The following is a 16,536-nucleotide window of genomic DNA, read 5'->3' on the forward strand; positions in this document are numbered from 1 at the left end:
CTCTCTCTCTCTCTCTCTCTCTCTCTCTCTCTCTCTCCTTTTTCTTGAGTTCTTTGAGTGGGGTGAGGCTTAGTTAATGAGAGGAACTACTAGTGCAGCTGTGCTGTTGTGAACTGCATGCCTTAATTTGTCTGTTCAAGAGAAGGAAGGAAAGGAAAGGAGAGAGAATAAGAAACTGTCATGGAAATAAAATTACTAAAATACCCTTATACCTTTAAGTGTGGGGACAGATATCTAAGATTTTACCCGAGTCCGAATTAGGAATGTCAATGGGTATGGATACCCGAAATTTTATCCGAACCCGAACCCGAATGAAACGGATATATCTGATNCCACTTCTCCTCCCTCTTCCACTTCACCACCCATCTCTCTCTCTCTCTCTCTCTCTCTCTCTCTCTCTCCTTTTTCTTGAGTTCTTTGAGTGGGGGAGTACTGAGGCTTAGTTAATGACAGGAACTACTAGTGCAGCTGTGCTGTTGTGAACTGCATGCCTTAATTTGTCTGTTCAAGAGAAGGAAGGAAAGGAAAGGAGAGAGAATAAGAAACTGTCATGGGAATAAAATTACTAAAATATCCTTATACCTTTAAGTGTGGGCACAGATATCTAAGATTTTACCCGAATCCGAATAGAACGTATTTAACTGATGCTAAACGAGAGAGTGGTAACGATTAAGCGTATAGCAAATGAAAACACAACGGACTTCAGAGACGGTCGATGCGACAACACTATTGTTGTAGCTTTTTAGATGCTTATTTTAATATTTAATATGCGTTAATGATTGAACTTCGTATTTAGTACATTAATGAGCCGAGTTTGGTTTTTCTATTTTCAGTACCAGTTTTCGGGTTCAGTACCGTATTTTAAAATTTTATACTGAGCGAGATTCGGGTACGGCTATGAATTTCGATTTTTTATTCGGGTTGGGTGTCAGATTTTACGAAAACCGATCCGCTGACATCCCTAATCCCTAATGTTTGTTGGACTCCTTTGGCTTTGTTCATGGGTGGGAGGAGAAAAGTACAAAGATTAGTCATGAGTAACAGCCCAATGTAGCTGTTAATGCACTGCCCTTGTGTCAGCTTGTAGAAGCACTATTTTTTTTTTTTCTTTTCTTTTTCTTTTTATTGTAGATAGTTAAGTTAAGAGTGGTGGTGGGTGGTGAGAGTTTTGAATTTATTAAAAGTAGGAATTTATTGAATATATTTCAATTATTATTTATTTTGATCTGATTATCTAATTTTTAAAAATTTTAGTTTTGATATATAATTTTTTAGATAGTTAAGAGTTGGTGGTGTTGGCTTAAAGAGGTCAGTATTCTATCCTGCGGCAAAAGATCAGGTTGAGTCGAGTCACGTTCGAAATAAAGGGAGGTCAGGTTGGGCCCAGTCCTGTTCGAAGTGGGCGTGAGACTAGTTGGGTCGAGTAACAATCGAAGCTCGTAAACGTTGTATCTATACACTTTAAATGAATTTGTTGTATTTTTATAACAGTTCGAACTTATGGAATTAACGACCAGCACTAATGATCCGACAGGTAGGTGGTGAGAGTTTTAAATTTATAGATGATAAAAAGTTATCGAATTTGCTTCAATTATCATCCATTTTGATCTGATTATCTAATATTTAAAAATTTTAGTTTTAATGTTGAATCTTTTTAGATAGTTGAGAGAGGGTGGGTGGTGAGAGTTTTGAATTTATAAAAGCTAAAACTTTATCAAATTTACTTCAATTATCATCCATTTTGATCCAATCATCTAATTTTTTTAAAAAAATTGAGTTTTGATATCTAATCTTTTAGATAGTTAAGAGTGGTGGGTTTTGAGTTTTGATTGAGTTTTGATCCAATTATCTTTTAGATACCTCAGAGAGATGATAAGAGGGAAATAATAAATATATATTATAAGAAGATAAATTGGTTTTCTATCAAATTTTTTGTTTACTTTATTTTGAATTTCATATTAAAATTGTTTTATATTTATTAAAATATTAAATTTTATTAAATAAAATACAGGCATATGAGTTTGAAAACGAGTATAAATTTTTAATTACATTGTACATCTTTATATATATATATATATATATATATATTATATAAAAAATATATAAATAAAATTTTACTCATATTGAATCCGAATTCGTACTACTTTTTACGCGAAACAAGTTATGTAATACCCATTGATTTTTTTTTTTTGATTCTATTTAAAGCTATCATATCAGTACCAAACATTATTAATTATGTGATGTATTAATACCAAACCTTTCAAGGTGTCCATATATATTTAAGTAGATGGGGACAAATTACTTGTTTTTTTTTTTTTTGGATAAATTGTACAGTTAGTTCCTATTTTAGCTTGAATCTCACTCTATTCCCAAGATTTTAATTTATTACATTATTGGACCCAAACTATGTAACGTTTCATTTCTTGGCCCTAAAAGGAAATTTGACGTGACATGCCAAATTCTTTACATATATACTTTCTTATTTATAATAATAGAAAAAACTTCAAATACCATCATGTGATTTCGTATTTTTTTATTTTAATATTCTATAGTTTAAAGTGTATTAATTTAGTATTCCGTAGTTTTATTTTTCTTTTTTTATTATTCTCTTCACTAATTTTTTTTTTATTAAATCAATGGCAAAATTAAAACTAAAAGGTACTAAAGTGATGTTCGATAAATTTAGATGGGGTATCTGAAGTTTTTTGCATATAATTTAACAAAATATTAACGAAGGAGCTGACGAAAAGAAAAAAATGAAATCATAGGATACTGAATTGATACACTTTAAACCACAGAATACTTAAATGAGAAAGTACAAAACCACATAGGTGGTATTTGAAATTTATCCTAATAATAATAATGAATTATTACTGTAGTATTTTTGACATGAACAGAGAAAATTTGTTAAATTTGATCAAAGTGAGAAGTGAAAAGTGAATATTAATGGACTAAAAAAAACATATATGTTAGTAACGCCCCGAACTAATTAAGATTTACGAATACTTCTTTTTAGAAAAATTAATATCAAAACTAAAATAGAATTATAGCATGCCACACAATTTTTTTTTTTTTTTGGCTAAAAGTGGCCAATAAGTCGTATAATAATAGGCATGCAATTTCGATAGTTTCGTATTGTGTCATTCGAAAATCTTGTGCAGATGCGATTGAAGCTGCCTCCCAATATAATTTATTTTTTTATTTTTATTATTTTAACATTTTGCATATATCCCCAATAAATTTGCATTTTTGTAGATTAACCTTATTATTATTTTAGCATTCCCTTGGACACTCTCAAGTGTCCTCCAAAGTGTCCCCCAATTTCAATAGCTAAGGCATTTGAATTGGAAGATACTATAATTGCTAGTTTAATAAATCGGGAGAATACAAGCTGAATTTTTTCGCTCAATATCTTAACAAGCAGAATACGAGTTGGGATCAGCTTGTTCGTATTCAAATTGATATGGCTCTAATTATATATATAGATAGAGAGAGAGAGAGAGAGAGAGAGAGAGAGAGAGTTGAGCTAGAATACTATCGATAGCAAACGGGCTCCGTTGCCACCCATTTGTTTTCGATGATGGAGCCTCCAAATTGACGATCGACACCGTTGAACATGATCTATACCACTTGAAGTGTTTAGAAATTAAATTTCAAATCTTTTCGACATTATTTGCCTAATGATCAAAGAGTTTCAAAATTTGTAATTTTAATGGTGGATATGAGGCGTTTTCTCATTTAACGGCGTAAAGATATTCAAATCAATTGAATATTTATTAGAAAATTCCTTAAACTATTTAAAACAAGATCTATACTCTTGATCTTGATTACAAAACTTCTATCATCATTTTTTAAAGAATATTCATTTTCAGCTGTTCATTTTTGTGTCCACTCGATGGATAAGAGAACAATATCGAAAATATTTGAAATTTGCTTTCTAAACACTTCAAGTGATATAGATCATGTTCAACGGTGCCGATCGTTGATTTGGAAGCTTCATCATCGAAAATAAATAAGTGGTAACGTAGCCTGTTTGCTATCGATAATATTCTAGCTCAACTCTCTCTCTCTCTCTCTCTCTCTCTCTCTCTCTATATATATATATATATATATAAATATAAAGTCTTGTGTGCTATGAGAAGTATGGAGGTCTCCGTGCTCTTAAGCCATTTTTGATGATGAAGTTTCCAAATCGACGATGTACTCTGTTAGACTTGATATAGTATATTTGTAGTATGTAAAAAATAAATTTTGTTATCTTTTAATATCATTTGCCTAGTAATCGAAAATGTTTAAAATCAATGGTTGGAAATAAAAATCTCACAAAAAGTGATAATATAGCACTAAAATTTTCGATCAGAGATATTGATCTTGCAGTAAATAATATAAAAAATTTTCTATTAAAATTTTATCTGATTTGAATACTTCTACACCGTTAAACTTGCAAACGATATACATCAACCATTAAAAATTATTGCTTTTGAACTCTTTCAGTCGTTAGGTAAATGATATCAATAAATCACAAAATTTATTTTCTAAATATTTCAAATATGCTAGATCAAATCTAACGGAGCCGATCGCCGATTCAAAAACTCCATCAACAAAAATGGCTTAGCAGCATGAAGGCTTCCGTGCTCCTAATAGCACACAAGACCCACTCTTATATATACATATAAAGTTTACAATTTAGATTTTAGGGCAAACCAAATGTAAAAGGACCTATATTTTGTGAATTTTAATTATTAGATTAATATTCTAATTTTCTAATGTTCTTCCAAATTTTCACCCAATAGCAGGCTGACAATTTAATTTGCTGTTCGCGAGTCAGCTCGTGTTCGGCTCGTTAATAACTAAGCCGAATACAAGCTGGATTTTTTACCTCGATAGTTTAATGAGTCAGCTCGTGTTCGGCTCGTGAGCTTGCCCCAGTTTGCTCGTGTCTGGCTCTGTTGACAGTCCTACTGGAGCACGGTGGGGATACTTTTGGGTACAATTTGTTGATGTCTAGCATTTTTTTTAATATATTTTTTTATAATAAAACTTTATTTTTTGACTCAGTGTCAGAAAATTATGGAGAGCCCAATAGAAAAAAAAAAAAAAAAAATTTCTCGAGCGTGCCAACATGTTGACCCTTTACACCTCATAATTCAAGAAAAAAAATTCGTTGGCACGGGTCTACCACGTCATTTGTGAACTAATAGACTTTCTTTTTTCATTTTTTTGTTTCACCGAAATTATATAGAGGTGAAGTGATTTTTTATCGTAAATGTTTACATATTGTTCCATTCATGGTAAATTAAATTTGGTCGTAACTCAATTAGAGATGCCAAAATGTTAGATTCAGGGTGGGTTTTCAAAAACTTAACCCAAACCTGACCATCAAATTCGAATTCGACATATTATAAAAATTCATATTCAAATTTGAACTCGATAAAAAATCTGAAACCCTGACTCCAAACAATTATTTCTATTTATAATATTTCAAAATATATTATATTAAATTTAATTTTTTAAAATATAAATTCAAATATAATATCAAATGTTTATATATATATTGTATAATATAAAATCAATTCGGGTTCGGGTCGGATTCGGTTCCGGTCGGGTACAGACAAAATTCATACTTGAATTCCAAATCCATTAAGTTTTCAGTTTTTATACCCGTATACGAAATTATATCTATTTAGTATCGAATAAATCTGATCCATTCGGGTTTGAATTCGGATAAAATTTCAGATATCTATACCCGTGATATTCCTAAACTCAATTTCTCTTGAATGTTGTGCTTGATTTTGTAGTAAACCCAATTACGAAAGAAAATGAAATAGAAAAAAAATAATAAAAAACGGGATTTTCAATAATCAAACATCAGCAAAAAAATAATTCTCACGTGAATTTTAGTTCAACTGAAAGTCATTTTCAATTTGAAAAATAGTTATAGATAACACATGTGCTCTAATTGTGTGTTAAACTTATCTAAAATTTATTCTGTTTTTTAATTCAATTACCCAACCTTCTAAAATTTTAATTTCAATATCTAATTTTTTTAGTTTGGATAAGTCATTCGATGATTTTGCCGGTGCAAAGTGAGGCCGGCTACTTCAATAAAATTATAGTTGTACGAATTACATGAAGTATAGTAACCAAATGCTTAAAAACTAATCACATTCAAATTTTGGAATATAATAAATTATTGAATATCTCAAATCAAATATTTTTATCTGCTTCCATAAAAATGATACTGACATATTTTCTCTGCTTTCACAAATAATAATAAGTTAGATCATGTTAAGACTAACTCCTGTCCATTTTCTTTAAAATTTTTATTTTGTATAACATGATATTTGCGTCAGTTCTAAGCCCCTTCATTTCGAAGGATCTTGGGTTCAATTTTTACTTTCGTTATTTTACAACATATATTGTTTGGACAGTTTGCTATTCATTTTATTTCTGATATGTATCATGCACTTATAAAGGTCTATTATAATATTATTTATATGATCTCTTTAAAAAATATAGAAGCATATCGCTACGTACTTTTCCCACAACTCTTTTAAAGCAGTATCAGAAGATCCTTCCGGTAACAGTATTAGGCTTTTTTTTTTGCAGCACAAGCATAAGCATTGAATCGAAAATTCTTTTTCGAGCTTTTCAATGCGGGAGAAGCTTCGGACTTTTATATTTGCCGAATAATACGTTCGGAGGCGACTGAAGCAGAAAGCAGAAGCAGAAACAGAATCGGGAGCAAACAAGCACCAAAAACAGCTTTTTGTTTTTTTATTCCCGGGTCTATTAGACCCGGTCCATGCGGTAGCTTCCCCAAGACCACCCAATGACTTATCTTGACCGTCAAACCAATCAGATTCCGCCACGTCACCCACGTGATTCCATCGTGGCAAAGGGCATTTTCGGAAAAACGCGCTCACAATCATTTAGCTAGATAAAAAATTAATATAAGCTTTATAATGTATTTTCTCACGGGGTAAAATGTATGGATAGTCCATGCAGTATCCTTATATTGCTATTTAGGTCCTATACCTTTTATGTTAATATTTTAGAATCTCATTTTTATTATAATAAAATAATTTCAGTTATTTTAGTTTACGAAAAAATAAATTTTTTAAAAATAATCTAACTTGTAAATTTTGATAAATTAATAAATTATTTTAATTATAATTATATGATTTGGCAAGGAAAAAATATTAAAATTTAAGCTAGGTTGTTTTACTTAAATTGATGAATCTTTTTTATTTTAATTATCTAAGTTTGGAAAAAAAAATTTAAAATTAATTATATATTTAGTCAGGTTTGGTTTGTCTATTAAAATTAAACTAATTTTAAATTTTAAATTACATAAAAATTACAGATATAAAAATATTATTTACTTTTTTATGCATAGTATTGGTATAAGTATTGAGTTTTTTTAATGATAAAAATGTACTTGATTTTCATAATTTAGGGAGCAAAATATTTAAACTTAAAACAGTATAGAACTAAATTGTTAAATTATAAAAGGATAGGGACTATATGTAAATTTTACCACTCTTTTCTCTCACTCCTAAAAGCGTGAGAGAGAGAGAGAGAGAGAGAGAGCGTGTGTGAAAGAGGAGAGAAAAAGGAAGCGATTTTAGGGTTGGAAAGGGAGAGGAGAAGCTCAAAAAAGCGGAGGAGATAAAAAAAGAGGGGAATTTTTGGTGCAAAAGAGCTTCGGAAGCGATTCCCCGAATCCAATGTTTTAGATCTCGATCAAAAGAGGTATCTTTTACTTGATTTCGTGGAGATTCATATCAAATGCGATCCCTTTTGATTCGTTGTGATCTTATGCTTTCAAATTTTATGTTTCTCGCAAAAATTTGGTGTAGAAATGTTGGTTTAATCCCATTTTTTGCCAGAGAAGTTCTTCTTTTTTTCTTTTTTTTTTTTCTTTTTTGGTTTTAGAGGGTAGTATATTTTGGATTGTGGATGGTAAGGATTTGTAGTGAAAAATTAAGTTTTTCAAGTTGGAAATTTTAGGGAAAAAAAAAGTGTTTGTTGGATTACAATTGGGAGTTACTTGGATTGATGCTTGAGGAGAATGAGATCCTTTTTATGATGAGATGCAGTAGGATGCTATGGTAATTTTGGTTATATGAGATTATGTTAAATGGATAGAGCTCCCTGAAGAAGCACTAAGGGACTGTTTCGCCCTACTTCTGTTTCTGCTTCTGCTTCTGCTTCCAGCGGCAGCTGCCAAAAAAATTTCGAGTTTTGTGGTAGCAGAAGCAGGGATTTTATTTTGAGGCCGCAAAGCAGAAGCTCCCATCTGGAGCTTCTGATTCTGTTAGAGAAGCAATTGGGGCCGTCGGGGGGAATTTAATGTGAATGCTTCTCCTCGTATCTCTGTTCAGGCAACACTTTATCAAACAACACTACGCCCTACAGCAGGGCCAAATAGCAGCCCCAACGGCTTCTCACTATAGCAGAATCAGAACCTTCAAATTAGAGTTTCTGCTTTTAAGGTGCGAAACCTCGTTTCTCTTCCCCATCGCATCAAATGCTACAAGGCTTTTTTTGTCGCCAAACAATGATTGTTGATTGTTGATTGTTGCTTTTTGGGGTGAAGAAGTTGTCCTGGAGTAGAGGATCCATGTTCTCATGTCATATTATATTTATTTGGACTAATGTTAAATTCCAAATCCATGTTCGCAAGCCATTATGGATTCTACTGCTTTTCCATTCTAAAGTTTATATCTTGGTTGTGCTTTTTGCAGATCTCTTGCTATCCTGTTCTCTATGATGTTCTTTACGAGACACAAATTAATAATCAGCTGAGTGCGCGCTGCTTCATGTATTAGGCACCTATGTTGCCAAAAGGCTAAAGGATATGGAGAATCTTACTGCTGGTTCTTACCTTCAGGGTGAGTCGTCAAAGAAATTTCTTTTTTCTTCTTTTTTTGCTTCATAACTTCCAAAGTTGATGACTTATCAAGACCCAAGTTGTATGATCTTACTTTTGTTGTTTGGAACCATCCTTATATATTTTATATAATATTCTTGCCTTTTTTAAAAAACTTTTTCTTTTTGAGTCTCATCTATGCTATCCTTTTGGCTTAGTGTGATTTTTTTTTCTTTTTTTTCGTTGCCTATTTATTAGCTTATAGAGATAATCTAAGACGAAGTCGTCCTTTAGAGGCATTTAAACATGTCTGAAACTAGCTTAAACTAGTAGGGTGAAATGGGGTGGATAATGTCCATTCGTTCCGCTTTTGAATTCGAGTAGTGGTTGATATAGTTCCAGATTTCCTTGCCATCACTGAATGTGGATCCATATTTGTATCCTTATACTTCTTCTGATATGAATATGGATTAAAGGTTTCTGTCCGAATATATATATATATCCAACATATATGGTAAAGATGACAAAATCTAATTTTACTAGTTCGACTTTATGTACACTTTTTCATACATTTTGGTGAGTCTTTAATTGGCTCGTTCTATGTATCGCTGTGATATAGAATATTTCCTGTTATATTTATGTACATTTGAAGCAAATGTACATATATAAGATAACTGATCTGCTCTCTGCGGACTCTGCCCTATAAATCAGACCATTGTCATGTGCTCGCTTGTTTTTGAGCAGTTCAATTTCAAGCGATATATGAATCGAGTATGAATTTCCTGGAACATGTTTACCTTTATCAAATATAATCGGACCATGTCTATGGCTTATGAATGAAACTCCCCTTTGGACCTCTTACGATTCCAAAACTGTTAGTTTTCCAGATTGGGTGAATTTAAGCACTCCCATCGACTGTTTTTCTGTTTTTTTTTTAAGTATCTTTCTTTAAGTACTTCTACATACATTACTATAGCAAATTTTGTCGTTTCTAAAGTAAATTTGTCAATATTGCAGGTTCTCTATATCATCGACTAATTCTACTCACAATTTGCCTATGTGGTTTGCAAGATGTAGTATCTCAAAAAACTGAATTACAACCCAACGACAAATTTATGCTGTCCGATCCGCCGATCGGACTCTTCGATCCAATAGAAATTTCGCCAGCTGTCGTACCACGTAACCCATACCCTATCGAGCCTTTTTCCCCAATGTACCCATCTTTCCCGACCACGTACAATCCAGTGTTAACAGGAAAATGCCCCATGAACTTCTCTTCAATTTCCGACATAATGGAAATAACAGCATCTGATTGTTCTGTGCCCTTAGCGTCTTTCGTTGGTAACGTCATTTGTTGTCCCCAATTTAATAGCTTATTGCACATTTTCCAAGGCACTTATAGCAGTGAATACAATACTCTCGTTCTTAATCAAGCGGCCGCAAATGATTGCTTCTCCGATGTTATAACTATACTAGCCAGTAGAGGAGCGAACAGTAGTATCCCTTCCCTTTGTTCGGTGAAGCCATTAAACCTCACTGGCGGTTCGTGTCCGGTGAAGGATATAAATGCTTTTGAGAAAGCAGTTAATGTAACCAGATTACTAGATTCATGCAGCAATATCGACCGGCTCAAAGAGTGCTGTAGGCCGGCTTGCCAACCGGCTATTATGGAAGCTGCATTGAAAATCTCATTTGGAGGAACAAGCATGTTGGATAACACTAATCTACCGGGAAGTGCTTCTTCTATTGATGTTGTTAGCGATTGTAAAGGGGTGGTATACGCGTGGCTTTCAAGGAAGCTGTCGTCGGAAGCTGCTAATACTGCTTTTCGGATATTATCAGGTTGCAAAGTAAACAAAGGTAAGACTTGCAATCTTATTGGTTTTTTCTCTCTAGTAGTATATTTGACGGGCTTGTCTCTGAAATTTTATGTCTCCTTTAAACTATAAATTTTATGCCTCCTTCCATTATTGTTACTGAGGCAATATAAATCCCTTGGCTTGTAGATTGCTGGTATACATTGTAGATTTCAGGGTTTCCTTGCACTTTACCCGTAGTATATCTGACACATCGACCAACCTATATGTATTTATGCAAGTTCTTCTATATGAGATCACTCGTTATCCTATGGTTTTTGCTCTAATTTCATGGTTGGATAACATACCAAATATGCGGCATTTGATTCTAAATTAGCAGCAAGCTAAAAGGGAATTCGGAGCAAAACACATTCTCAAACTACACTTTGCTTATGCAATGGCTAAATTGCAGAAAACCCACTGAAAATAGCCCGAGTACAAATGGCACTGTTTTGAGGTTTATTTATTTATTTATTTATTTACTTTTTGCATTTCAGCCTTGTGGTTGTGAATTTGTGATTGTGCAATCACATCAAAATCACGTCCTAATATATGACCTTTGCACTTGTAGTTTGCCCTTTGGACTTAAAAGAGCCTTCATCTGTCATCGAATCGTGCCGCGGTGCGACTTCTTCTAGTTCTTCCTGCTGCGCTTCATTGAATATGTACATTGCAACTCTCCAAAAGCAGATGTTGATCACAAATAGGCAAGCCATCAACTGTGCGACACTTTTTGGTTCGATGCTACAAAAAGCTGGTGTAAAAGCAAATATTTATGACCTCTGCGAAGTCGACTTAAAGGACTTCAGTCTTCAGGGTACGTATATAACTCAGTAGATCATCTTTAGTAGTACGGGCTTTTACATATATGTATTCCTGCAAAAAAGAAACTTTAATAGTACGGTTTTAGAGGCGGCATCTTTCGAAGTTACAAAGATTAAGTTTCTCGAAGGCATTTATGAATTTCAAATTTGAAGGCATATATAGGCCTCATAATTTTGCAGGGTTTTTTTATGTAAAAGCCTCGTAATAATATGCTTTCAACTTGGTCCAGTATCTAATCTTTGTTTGTGTTTTGTCGACTCACACCATGCACCTCGGACAGCATATGGGCAGCAAGGTTCGATTTATAAATCTAATCTATTTAGCAAATTTTTTTAGTGTGAATAAAAGCTAACATCAAATTTCTTTCGGTGAAGGATGTCTACTTCGAAGTTTACCTGAAGACATTGTCTTCGACAATGTTACGGGCTTTAGCTTTACGTGTGACTTGACCGACAATATCGCTGCACCATGGCCTTCCTCATCCTCTATTTCATCTTTGCCGCTTTGTGCCCCAGGTATGGAAATGTCACATAGTTATCAATTTTGAATTGGAGCTTGTGCATTTGTATCCCTGTAAAACCATCCATTTATATATATACCCCTGTAGAATTTGAATTCCATGCATACCATTTTTAAGGGTGGTTTCTTGCAAAATACCCTTATCTTATATTAGAACCCTTTTTTTTTGTTATTTATTTATTATTTTTCTTGGAGGAGGATCATTTTGGAAAGTTCAAGTGTATATATTATTATATTCATTAAAGAGCATTTGAAGAACATGCATGAAAAATGTAGATCTCACACGAATAGATATGTAAATGAAAGTCTTTTGCAAGTGTCTTTTTTCATCAGCACATTTTGACGGTGTTGCTTGGAATAATGCAGTATTGCGTAGACTCATATAATCTTGTTTTTAATCAGGAAAACAAATTCCAGGTTGGTGATATTAATCACATATTGAAACTGTGTTTCTTTTTTCGTCCTCTTTTATCCAGAAATGTCGTTGCCTGCATTGCCGGTACCCCAGACCTCAGGAATCTCAGGTATGTTAAGTGTGATTAATATCCTGACCTCTTTGCCCATTAGTTAATTCGATTCAATTTCAAATAATAGATTGGAAAAGTGGGTCAGAAGAATTGACTTTTTACGAGCACTATTTAGGTTAATTTGTGAAGCAGTTCTTATTTGATCAGGAAGACGGATGGGGGATGAATTGGTAGAAAGCGTTAATGAATCCATTAATCAGCTAGAAAGCAGGAACTCACCATAATATGGTTGATTATTGAGGAGTTATAATTAGGCATGTTTGTCGTATTTTTGCAAATAAAATTTTCTGTTCAATGACAAATTCTTTCTATTCATTTACTCCCCCATCCTAGTTTTCCAGACGCAGATTGGCAAGTTTGAAGAAAAATCAGTGAGAAGCACTTTTTATAAGCAGTACGCGGTATAATTAATGAATGAAGCTGGATGAGAATGTGGTGGTAGAAAAAATAGATCTTTTATTAGAACGTTAGAGCTTGCGAATTTGAAAGTAATGAACGGTCGCTAAACCAAAACTTGTAGTCTTTGTTTGGACACCAGAATAAGTTATTCAATGATAACTTGTTTAGTTTGAGGATTTTCTTCCGCGATTGGAAGAAAGAAGTTCAATTTTTTGTTTCTGGAAAACTTTGGTCGTCCACGATTTGGTAGGATAGGTATTCCATTTGAGTAAATCGAAAAAATATGCCGAACAAGATGTTCATGCATCCAAATCGGGCCACACTGTTTACGCACCTATTTCGAAATATGCTATAGTTCAGGTTCTGTATGCGCAGTATGGAATGGCCGCCGAGAGAACAAACTGTAAAATTGCAACTCTTGACGATGCTCTCCAAAACAAGGTCAATATTAGGGACTAACTAACCCCTTTTCAGCGCAGTTAGAATTCGGCGCTTATATAAGAGTGGTTTGATCTTTGGCATGCTCTTGCACAGATCTACATAACCACCAGCTGTGTCAAATTAGTTTACAGTGAAGCAATAAGACTTGTTCTTTACTGAATTACTCGTTATTTGCCAAATCTGACGAGATTTCGGACTGCACTATGCAATATGCAATAGTTTTCATATCTTAATCGCCATGCTGCGGTGTCTGATGCGCTGAACTACCGGTATTCGACTGAAGCGGTCGATATAAAAACCGTTATATATATATGTATATAGGATGGGTTTTTATCTGGCGAACAATTTGTCGACTTAAATGCACTTTCATTGTTAACTTTTACCTTTGACGACAAATCTGATGCTAATTCAGGTAATTCTGGCAACTTGATGAGAATTTTGCTGCCACTCCTGTATTTGGTGCTTGTTTTGAAGTAAAATACATGGCCATGGGTTTCATCAAAGTTCCATCCACAAGATGATGCAGTGGATTGTATATTGAGCTCTGATTCCTTCTCATGTATAGTGCCTCTCTCTCTCTCTCTCTCTCTCTATATATCTCTCTCTCTCTCCTTTTTTTTAAAAAAATTATTCTTTTCCTTCTTTTTTTTTTGGTGTGGGTGGATGAGATGTTGTTAAATTTATGAACTAGAAGGGACTTTTCATATTTTTTGGGTCTTGGATTGAACCTAGGGCTTGGAATGGAAAAAGACCCTTATTGGAAAAAGGACACCATGGGAGTTCATGATATGCCCTAATTTGGTCACCATGGTTCTTCTGTTAATATAGACAGTATGTAGATGAGTTTCTCTTATTGTGGATTATTTTGATTCAGCTATATCTAACGTTTCAAAATTTTGACTTGACGACTTAATTTTTCAATTTGTTTGATTTGAGTTAGTCAATGATACAGTAATTGTACAATTTGAATGCATCATTTATCTCTCTGTTTCTCTCGTTTTAAAGATCATTTTGAGTAGGCTATACATGATTCAAAATTTTGATTTTATTACTCAATTTTTTAATTTATTTGATTTTAGTTAGCCAACGGTAGTTTGACTTTAAAATTTAAGCTAATTATTTTAATGTATTTATAGTTGTCACAATTATATGAAGTATACTGACTAAATTTGTAAAGATAAATGACGCATTTAAATTTTACCATCAATATATCGTTGATTGATTGAAATCAAACAAATTGAGCTAAATTTTTTGTATGTATTTCTTTTTCCTTTTTTTTTTGTATGAACTTTAAACTCAAGTTCTATTTTGGTCCGCGAATTTTTTAATTCAACGCAAACAATATTTTGATTTAGTGTCTGAACTTGGACAATGTTTAATTTTAGTCCTTTTTTTAACATAAAAATTGTTTTTTGCATTTGGTTCATCAATATGTCAACATGCTCTTCATATATATATATAGAGAGAGAGAGAGAGAGAGAGAGAGAGAGAGAGAGAGAGTTGAGCTGAAATGCTATCGGTAGCAAACGGGTTCTGTTGCCACCCATTTGTTTTCAATGATGGAGTTTCCAAATCGACGATTGGTACCGTTGATCATACCAATCGTCGATTTGGAAACTCTATTATTGAAAACAAATGGGTGGCAACGGTACCACTTGAAGCATCTAAAAATTAAATTTTATACTTTTATGATATTGTTCTCTTGTTAATCAAGTGGACACAAATGAAAGGCTGAGAATGAATATTCTTTAAAAAGTGCTGATATGAATCTTACAATCAAAATCGAGAATATAAATTTTGTTCTACATAGTTTAAAAAATTTTCTAATCAAAATTCAATTGATTTGAATATCTTTATACCGTTAAACAAGAAAACATTTTATATTGACCATTAAAGTTATAAGTTTTGAAATCCTTTGATTATTAGGTCAATGATGTCGTAAAGTGAAATTTGGTTTCTATATACTTCAAGTGGTATAGATCATATTCAATGGTGCGATAAGGGTTAATAAATGGATTATATAGTTTATAACTTGTTTTCTAATAGTAAATACTTTAGGACAAGAATGAAATACTTCCAAAGAGTGTAGGGTCTCTAATATTAAACTTGGATGCCCTAATAAGGTTGCAAATGGATTTGGGTTGGTGAAGCTCTCGCCTCGATCCGCTCCGAATAGAATGGTAAATGGCAATAAAAAATATAGAAAAATATAACCTGCTCCTAATCCGCTCTGATCTGCCGAAAAAATAGTGCGAAAGGTAGGTGACCTTTTTTTTTTTTTTTTTTTTTTTTTTTTTCTTTTAATCCGCCCCAATTTGTTAAAAAATCGTCAAAAATTCGCTCTTTCCCCTATCCACTCCAAATGGAGCAGTAAGTGGGGGTCAATAGTCGATCAAAAATTAACCCATTTTGAATTCTGAATTCGCCCCGACCCAAATTAAACTACATAACAATAAAGTAACACATTTTACGTGCAGTAAAATAACATATAATAAAATGTAATATTTTACTAGCTTATTTTTTGTCACGTCCCACTATCGTCAATTTGGTCGATTCGGGTCCGTATACAGACGCCGAACGAATAGAACCTCCTCTGTTCGTCCAAGGCTCAACAACAACAACAACAAACATGTATAAAGAAATGTCCAGAAAAAATTTCAATATACATGGCTTGCTCGAGGGTAAGCAACACAGGCAAGTGAAAGTAAATAACTAAAGCATTCATACATTGTATCTTGATTTCTTTAAATCAAATACAAAGCTTACATAATTATTACATTCATTCTTCCAATATACATTACCATCTCTCAAATGAATAATTTATATTTACTTTCATCAACTATAAACAGATGAAATAAATAAGATACAACTATACTCAATGGATGTCGCAATCTATAGCGCGCTATCCCTGTCGCGATCCTCGATCACCCTGCACGAACTAGAACCTGCATGGTTAGTGGGGTGAGAACTACTAAAAGTTTCCAGTGGGTTCGGCCGCCGACCTCGCCGACTCACCCATTAGGTCTATTCAGGCATATGTAGGTAAGAAAAGAGAGTAGATAGTAACCAGTTATAATATGTAACTACTACAATG

General features: G+C 33.2%; 1 protein-coding gene across 2 annotated transcripts; it reads left to right on the forward strand.

The window, feature by feature from the left end:
• On the forward strand, positions 7,563-14,347 carry LOC109725825 (uncharacterized GPI-anchored protein At1g61900). 2 transcript variants are annotated; one of them, XM_020255200.1, is made up of 8 exons: positions 7,564-7,755; positions 8,751-8,897; positions 9,893-10,735; positions 11,303-11,548; positions 11,837-11,851; positions 11,931-12,071; positions 12,552-12,599; positions 13,855-14,347. In XM_020255200.1, the coding sequence occupies exons 2-8, from the start codon at positions 8,864-8,866 to the stop codon at positions 13,917-13,919; spliced, it is 1,392 nt and encodes a 463-aa protein (XP_020110789.1). In that variant the 5' UTR covers positions 7,564-7,755; positions 8,751-8,863; the 3' UTR covers positions 13,920-14,347. The 2 variants fall into 2 exon arrangements, with proteins under 2 accessions (XP_020110790.1, XP_020110789.1); XM_020255201.1 differs by lacking the exon at positions 13,855-14,347 and having other exon boundaries at positions 7,563-7,755; positions 12,478-12,602.

This window comes from Ananas comosus, linkage group 20 (genome assembly GCF_001540865.1).
Source record: "Ananas comosus cultivar F153 linkage group 20, ASM154086v1, whole genome shotgun sequence".
Lineage (NCBI taxonomy): Eukaryota > Viridiplantae > Streptophyta > Magnoliopsida > Poales > Bromeliaceae > Ananas > Ananas comosus.

Bases quoted from the DNA above. Each gene is read 5' to 3' on its own strand.
- LOC109725825 (XM_020255200.1), top strand. From the start codon at position 8,864: ATGGAGAATCTTACTGCTGGTTCTTACCTTCAGG. The intron at 10,736-11,302 runs GTAAGACTTGCA...TTGCACTTGTAG, and splicing joins AGGTTGCAAAGTAAACAAAG to TTTGCCCTTTGGACTTAAAA. The intron at 12,600-13,854 runs GTATGTTAAGTG...ATGCTAATTCAG, and splicing joins CCAGACCTCAGGAATCTCAG to GTAATTCTGGCAACTTGATG.